At 30.7% G+C, this 8,953-nt stretch overlaps 1 protein-coding gene across 1 annotated transcript in view; it reads left to right on the top strand.

Moving 5' to 3' along the window:
* LOC106679372 (uncharacterized) overlaps positions 1-8,953 on the top strand; it is a gene marked incomplete at its 3' end in the record, with an annotated part of 135,074 nt that overhangs the window by 65,367 nt on the left and 60,754 nt on the right. Inside the window, 1 exon segment of the mRNA XM_014418489.2 lies at positions 6,820-6,950. Coding sequence (XP_014273975.1) covers positions 6,820-6,950 — 131 coding nt within the window.

The raw sequence follows: 8,953 nt of genomic DNA, 5'->3' as shown, positions 1-8,953 counted from the left end.
ACATAAATAAAAAAATAAATACAAAATATATATATATATTTTTTAAAGGAAATAAATACTATATTACTATCTAATGTATTGATTGTTTGAGAGTGGTTTATTTTATTATTAACACAAACTTAACCGCCTGCCCTACAGTCTCCTTTAATAATGTTCATCTTACCTTTGTCGAACAGATCTTGGACTAATCGAATATAACTTGGGCTTCATTTGGACAAACGACTAACTGTAATCCTCACACAAGGCTGAAAAGACAGGAAACTGCTCGTTGATTTCAACTATTACAGCACTTACTGGACAAACAGTCTAAACTTCCTCTCGTATCCAATCCTTACAGTCCAAAATCCTTAATACTCCTTTGTCATGAATCAAGTCATCCATCAGTACCTCAATGTCTCATATATTGCCATGTTGATAAGCATTTATGTCAATTTATTGGGTTTATAAATTAATGATTGATTTAAAAATGGGCTTTTAATTGTATACTTTTAAAAATACTGTTTAGGAGATGGTAGCTCTATGGAAGGCACCGCGCTACTAACTCAAAGGATCTGGGTTCGAATCCAACTGTGACAGATAATTATTTTCTATTTTAGTGCATTTCTGAATCTGTTGAGGACTCCTCCGAGATTGCCCCAGCCTCATGAGGTGGGCACTTTCCATCGGGTATCTGACGGTTGAACGTGATTCTGACCATGTCATCTCACGCAGAAGAAAAAAAAAACAAGATATTTTTCTGTAGAGTTCCTGCATTTCAACACATGAGTGTTCATCATGTCCGAAATTATTCCCAATCAGTAAAACTAACATTTCAATAATATAAAGTTTTTGCATAATTTAAAGAGCGATAGATTTATATTAATGACTTCAGTTTATAAATATACATTTGGTTAGAACTTGTTCTATTAAGGTCTGTTTACATCAATCTCCAGTAAAACTAAGATTTGTATAACTTAGATCAATCCGAGAGTTTAGTAAATCTCTGGTAACTTAGCGACCTGTTTCTGGTCTACAGTTATATTAACCAGGTTACTAAGGTTACCTGAAACTGAGATAACTGTCGGTAGTTCGTTTGTGTTGTCTCCAATTATGAAATATTGTTTGAAGTTATACTTATATATAGTTATTACGTTGTTTTCTATTTTTACGTTGTTTCTATTAAATGAACAAATTAAAGTCCTCTTGTAATTTAAGAAAATATTAAGGCTACAATAAATTAAATTCTTGGGGCACAGGTAGTTACCGCAATGTTATCTCTTATCTTAGCTCTGCGTCAACACTGTAATTCCTGTAGCTAATGTTAGAAATTGTGGGTTCAATTAAATTTAAAATTGGTTCAACAGCCACTTTTGACATTCAAAATATTTGGAAAAAATCTTCATTCGATCACTAAAAAATTATTGGGTCCAGGATGAAATAACTGATTTTTCATTATTGCTAGAGTATCTTTAATGTCTTCGTCGCCTGTTGTCACGGATAACTTAAGGTAACCGAAAGTCTGATGAGAATGGATGAGCCTCCTACAATATAGGCATTGCCAGCGCTTCTTTTGGCCAGTGGTGGATCGCCTCTAGCGCCCTCTGTGGTGAGAAGATGAAACTTGTAGATGAGAGACCCATTTCCTTTTGCTAGAAGCAATCTTTTATTCTTCACTCTAACTAATTAGAACAATTTAACCATGAGTGAGTAGACATCCTGGAGTGTCCCCCAGCGGATGTGGACAGAGGAGCTATAGGAATGCGGAGAGGAGAAAAGGAGCGAATCGTCTATCTCGAGCAAATTCATTTTATTGAATTTGGAAAGAAACGGAATAATACAATACATCTGTGCTAGATAAAAGATTGCCTACTTAAAAATAGATGAATGGAATATGGTCCGGGTGCGGTAAAAAAAAAAGCAAATAGTAGATAATTATACTATTTTATTGAGCCAACGTTTCGCCCCACGCTGCAGGGGTTCGTCAAGGCTAAAAAAGATACAAACACTATAGTTACAAAAAGGAAAAAAGAAAAAACATAAGTGTAAAATAACAGGGGTATAAAATGAAAAGTAAGATATAATAAGAAAAATTAAAGGTTGTAAATAGTAAATGAAAAGGGTAATAGTAACGGATAGATAAGAGAAGAAATATTAAAGAAAGTACAAATAAAGAGATGAAAAAAGAAAAAAAATACAAATCAAATGATGAGACAGAATGCATACCTGTTTTGACGGCAGTCAAAGATAAAGTGACAGTTTGTATTGGGAGGAGTGGGGATGGCAGTATGCCACAATAACGAAAATAATTTGTGAAGTAAACAAAGTAAAAAAGTATTTAAATTAGGTGAACAATAAATGGTAATATACATAATAGGGGGAAAAGAAATCTTAATAACAAAAAACAAAGGAAAAGTGAAGTATAAAATAATGGGATACAATGTGTGTAAGTAGATTAGCTCTAAATATCAGTTTAACCGGATATCATCGGCCGGTAAAATTTACCGCCAGATTTGAAGGTTAACGTGATAATTGAGAATTCATTAATCGTCGTGAATTTACTGCTAGGTAAATCTGTACAAAATATTAAAAACATTTAACTCTATTTTCTTTTAGCTAATGTGATTGACATATACTTCCATTAAAAACTAATTTCTTATGAAATTTTCATTTTAATGACAATAGAAAAACATCGCTTTCAATAGCAGCCATAGGGGTTGATTATGTTGATGAAGGGCGGGGCGTCAGGTAGAGATTAAAATGGGTTCAGGGGTGGCTTCTTGTCTCCTTCAGCTGAGAGCTTTCATGGCAAAATAAAAAACTCATTTTAATTACTTATCTTTAGTTCGTGGCCTATAGGGTATTCATGTAAAAGTCTTTACGTGTAGGACTATTTTATCTAAAATGTATTGTATATAAGCTATTGTTATTCCTCGTTATATAATTAAGAACTTTCGACAGATAGTTCGAATACCTTGACTCAGATACTAATGAATAGAACAAAAAAAAAAAAAATGTAACTTTCACAGTTTGAAAAGACTGTCGCTGATTAAAACCATTTCACGTTACTGCTGTATTATGTTTATTGAGATATTATCACATACTTGTGTGATATTATTTACTTTTCTATACCTTATAGTACAAGACCCCAAGAGAAGAAAAAAGGCAGTTGTCCCACCCCAATTCAAAATTCTTCGTGATCGTGATACTTTCCCTTGGCATATATTCTATATATAACTAAGTGAAAGGAATTATATGATATATTATATTTCTTTCCAAATTTATTTTCTAGTCAACATTTTGATTTGAAAAACACATTTAAATTCTTTATAATTATGACTTCTACAAAATTAGTTATATTTAAATATTAATATTTATTTGAAATTAATATTAGTTTGTCAGAAAAACCCAATTGAAAGGCCCCTGCTGTTCGGCCGGTGATGAACATTTGATGAAACATTTTTATTTTTTTAAATGTGAAAATATTAAGTTGGTAATTAGAAATCAGCATTTAATATAAAAAAATCTAATCTGATCACCATAGAAAAACATTAGTAACGCTATTGATTATATATCTTTTCTTTTTTTTATGGTCCCCCTTCAAGTCATTGAGTTCAAGCTTTCATTACGTGGGACCGTACAGTAATGTAAAAATTCAATACCTCCAGGCCGGATTCGAACCGGCGCTACTAAAGTTCCCAGGTGGCTAAGACCTGCGTCTCAACCACCTTATCTACGGACGGGCCACTATTATATTAACTAAAAACGAATCTGTAATTGTACTGATAATATAGCATTTTTCAAAAATTATTAACAGTCAAGAAAAATTTATTAATAAGCATATTTTGTGTATAAAGTCTTTATCCATGCAATCTATGAAGGATCAGGATTGCAATACTTTCTAAGGAAGTACTGTTACTAGACCAACAGTTGCGCAAGGAGGTAACTTAGTCAGAATTATGCTCGACCACTAAGATATTTCCCCAATAAATAGTACCCAGTGATGGGAGGGCTCCCAAACCCAAAGGACTCTAGTCTACAGTAACAAATAGATAATTATCCGTCACAGGCGAATTGGAACTTACAACAGAAATACAATGATACGATAATATTCTAGGCTGCCCTAAAAGGTATTAGTTCACTTGCTATTATTATCAGGGTATACATTTTTTGGTAAAAATATCCATGTATTTTTTACAATACATGACAGCATTTCGACACCTCTTCCCTTGCACAGATTAAGAATTTGGATTTATTGTATTTAGATCGAGCTACTTTAAGTATTTCAATTATGAAAGTCGCCATATTTTTTTAGGTTATAAAACCCATTTGTAAAATCCTGATGTAATGGGAGACAAAAACAATATTAAAAATGTTGTGCTTTCCAACTGCATTGGATTGCCGCATACTTAGCATTAGTAAAAAGACAATTTCTTTTGAAACCTACTAGTCTAGTCACAGTATAAAATTTTAGGATTTATGACAAGAGATTTCAAATACGGTTAGGGAACAAACTTTCACTGTTTATCGACTAACTGCTACATTCATCATTAATTATTATTTACCACAGCCACCTATATGTATTTCTTATCGAGTTAATTTAGGTAAAATAAATCTCGATTGATATTGGTAGAAGATAGTTAACCGGATAAATTTGATAATACGTATTGTCATCATTGTTTCATTCTGACAACCCTGACGAAGCCCTGCAATGTGGAGCGAAACGTTATTTTGATATTTTTTTTTTTATGCCCCTCCCTTACTAATTTGATACCATTTACCATTTACCATTTACCTAATTTACCATGACCTTCATATCCTTATGTCCTTAACCTAATACCAATTAAATTCTCAAAATTCCATATAAATCTTTCTAATCATCCTAATCCTTTGGTTCAATTCATATCCACTTCCATCCATCCCCACCATATACCTCGAAGGTAGAAACTGCAGTGGCCAAGAGACTTATTGTAAAATAATAATGGACAGTTGAAGTTCTGGCAGTGGTCAGATTCTCCACTCAAGTTAAGTGTTTGTGGCTTTAGCGTACTTACTCAGCCTCCACTTATAGTGCCACAAGAGCCGGGAAGAAAAAAAGGCAGTTATCTTAGCCCAATTTTTGATTACTTAAATGAAAACTATGTATAATTAATAGTCAAAACTGAAGGGTCTGCCAAGTATAGGAAATAAAAAAAGGCGGCTGTTTCAAAACCTTAAAAAAACATTAATTTTTCATTCGGAGCTCTATATCTTAAAAACTACCAACAACACTAGAAAATCTAAGAGACCAATATTTAAAGAAGAGTCAATTTTCTGAAATATTAGCCCCAAAAGAGCTATTTACGTCCAATAGTTCTCGAGATATAGCTTTTTAAAAAGCAAAATTTTTTAAAAATCTACTGAAAGATTAGTAGTTGTAAGATTAGTAGTAGTAAATTGATTTATAGTTGTTCGGGCAATAATTTTGATTTATGAAAAACTCCATTTCAGAAACCATTAGACGTACATATGTCTGCCAGCACTCAAATTAAAAAAGCTAGTTAAATTTACTACAAAATATTTAATTATGTTTATCTTTTTAGGAGTAGTAGTTTTTATGATATTTGACAAAATAAACTCACAAAATGTTAATTTCGAGTTGTTCGTATAAAATGTTGGATTTTTGAAAAATATATCTCGAGATCTATAAAACGCACATATGTCTCCCAACACTGAAAATAAAGGAAATTTAACTTGCTAAATTTAACTATAAAGTAGTTAATGACACTTATCTTCGTAGGTGTAGTAGTTTTTATGATATTCACCTATGAATATAAATTTGGCAAATGAAAATTTGTCGGAACAACTATAAATCAATTTATTTTAACAAATATCATGAAAACTACTATTCCTACAAAGGTAAAGGTCATGAACTTCTTTATAGTACATTAAACTAGCTTTTAACATTAAAGTGCTAATAGACAACTGTATGTCACATAGTTCCTAAGATATAGAATTCTCAAAATAAATTAACTAACTACTGATCTTACAGTTTTTTTTTTAAATGCGGCTTTTTAAAAAGCTATGTCTCGAAAAATATTTAACGTAAATAACTCTATTAGGGCTCATATTAGCAAATTTAATATTCTTTAAATGACGTTGTCTTAGGTTTTCTTGTGTTGTTCCTACTTTTTAAGATAGAAATCAGAATGAAAAACAATTTTTTTTTACCGCTTTGAAACATCCACCATTTTTTATTCCCCCTACCAATACTTGGCAGACTCATCAATTTTGGCTAGTAATTATACATAGTTTTCATTAAAGTAATTAAAAATTGGGGTGGAATAACTGCCTTTTTTCCCCTCCTGGGCTCTTGTAATATAATAATCGATAGTGTAAATATTGTATATAAAAGTAGAAATGTGACTTATTTATTATTTTATTATTATAAATATTATCATTTTTTTCTTTTAATGTACATATTTGGATTTTTATTATTTTGTTTATAAATATTTATAGAGACTTTTTTTCTTTTTATGAATTTTTTTTCATTTACTTATTAATTTTATTTTATATTATTTATTTTTGGATTATTACTTTTTTTTATTTTAGTATGAATGTGATCAGTTATCACTATTACCTATTGCCCAACAATGGCAGATTATAATATTTATCAATAAATAATGTTCTGAATAGGAATTTTTATACATTTATTGACCGCCATCTGGACTATCTTCCTACAATATAAATCTCGATTGGTTTCAGAACATTCGTGATGGATTTAAAAAAATTATTTTTAGTTTTAAAAACCAAATTTAAATAATTTCCTGAGTCATCGATTTTTAAAATGCATTTTAATTTCAGGAACATCCAGAGCTATCCCTTTTTGGAGAACCTTGTAACAATTATGCTAATTGTTGGTTGAATGACAAACCAGACGGATTGGATGACCCAAGGGCTGACGACCGAATACCATTTAACTGTGCTCGCTTCAGGTAAACTATAATATTATTATTAAATTATTATTAATATTATAATAATAACTATTGCAAGAAGATATTTGGCCATATGAATTTAGGTTTCTAGGAAGATACTCCGGGTTGCGGTCAATAAAGGTACCAAAATATTATTATAAAACTAATTATTGTTAACCCACGTTTCGCCCCACTTTGCAGTGTTGTTCGATTGAAACAAAAATGAAAACTGACCATCTGAATTTAAGAAGAAAGAATCATTTGTTCCTTTTTATCAATTAAGCGTTTATGGCCAGTTGTCATCCTAGTTTCAATCGAAGAGGCCCTGCAAAGTGGGCCAAAACTTTGGTTTAAAAAAAAATATTATTTTCTACTATTTTGGTGTATTTATTGATCGCCACCCGGACTATCTTTTTACAATATAATGATAACTGAGAAGCAACTTCAGAAGAAAAATAAAAATAAATAAGCTCACACAGATCAAAATGTTTGATTTAGTACTGAATATTAGACAAACATTTCTAATTTGTATTTTTTTCTCGAATTCATAAAAAAAATAATAGTAATAATAATAAATAAATAAAATGAGTGCATGACAAACTTAGATGCAAAGTATTTAATCCTGCAGTATATTTAAATTCAGACACCAAAAATTTAAACCTTCAATATGCTGAAATTTAAAGAAGAATTTATAAATATGTATGTGATAAATAATATATGGTTAAATTTTTTGTACTAAAATTATTAAATACGTAAACTAAAATAAAATTGGAAATACATGAGAATATGCCAAACCTTATATTACATCACATATAAGGTTTGGCATATTCTCATAACAACATATCATAACAGGTTTAAACAATTCATTGTTGATGAAGGGAGTGACAAGGTTATATTAGAAAGTAAAAATACAATAATATTAGAAAAAGTGAATTAGCAAGATAAGAAATAGTGTTTTCTATAATTTGATTGTGGCTTATAGGTTTATAGAATAAAATATAATCTGACAAAGGTACAATAGCCTGCAATTTTTTTTACAACATTGTAGCAGTGATATTTAGAACAATAGAGTATAATTTTTAATATAGTAATTTGTAATTTGAGTGTAATTGAAATTGTTAATTAATGGTTATCCTTTAGAACAACCGTAAGGGCCGAAACCTAGAAGTAGGATAATTAAGAAAAAACAAGATGAGACTTAATGGACATTTTTTTATTATAATTAATAATAATATTATTATAACATTATAATTAATTTACATATAATATTTTAAATTTCATGAGACTGGTATTTATTTTTTTAACAAATCAAACGATACCCGTGTTAAGTCTTAACACTATTATAACAACAGTCCAACGTTTCGGCCTAATCGGCCATCCTCATGGAAAATCTTTATTATAAATTTACACCTCACTAAAAATTTTTTGCAGGCTATATATATTCTACCAATAAGTTATTAATTACAAGTCAAATTATCCCATTTTGTCAAAATTTCATTAATTTTTAAAACTTTTAATTTTAGATTAAACTGATTTTTGTTTATGGGTTTTTTTTGTTTTTTCCCCTTTTTTGGAGTCCTATACTGTGCCTAACCATGGCTGGGGGGTCAAAGTTCTTCATTTTGTGGGACCACCACTCAATGAAAAAAGTTGACGTCCCAGGCAGGATTCGAACCGGCACCGCCAATAGACATCAAATTGTTAAGACTGAGTCTTAACCACTGAGCTATGGGCGGCCCTTTTTGTGAGTTGATAATGTAAGTGGATCTAAAATTAAAAGTTTTAAAAATTAATGAAATTGTGATAAAATAGGGTAATTTTACTCGTAATTGTTGACCTGGGCACAATAGCTTGCAAATTTTTTTTAAATAATTGGAGTCCACCGGTGTTCCCCAAGGTAGTATCTTAGGTCCCATACCTCATACGGTTTATACAGCTGACATCCCAACCCACCCTAACACAGTGCTAACAACATACGCTGACGACACATGTATACTTTCTGTAAACAACGACCCAACTAATGC

The sequence above is a fragment of the Halyomorpha halys genome, unplaced genomic scaffold (genome assembly GCF_000696795.3).
Source record: "Halyomorpha halys isolate HHAL.00 unplaced genomic scaffold, Hhal_1.1 Scaffold199.1, whole genome shotgun sequence".
Lineage (NCBI taxonomy): Eukaryota > Metazoa > Arthropoda > Insecta > Hemiptera > Pentatomidae > Halyomorpha > Halyomorpha halys.
The sequence above is the reverse complement of the archived record's forward strand: the minus strand, read 5'-3'. Positions and strand labels throughout refer to the sequence as shown.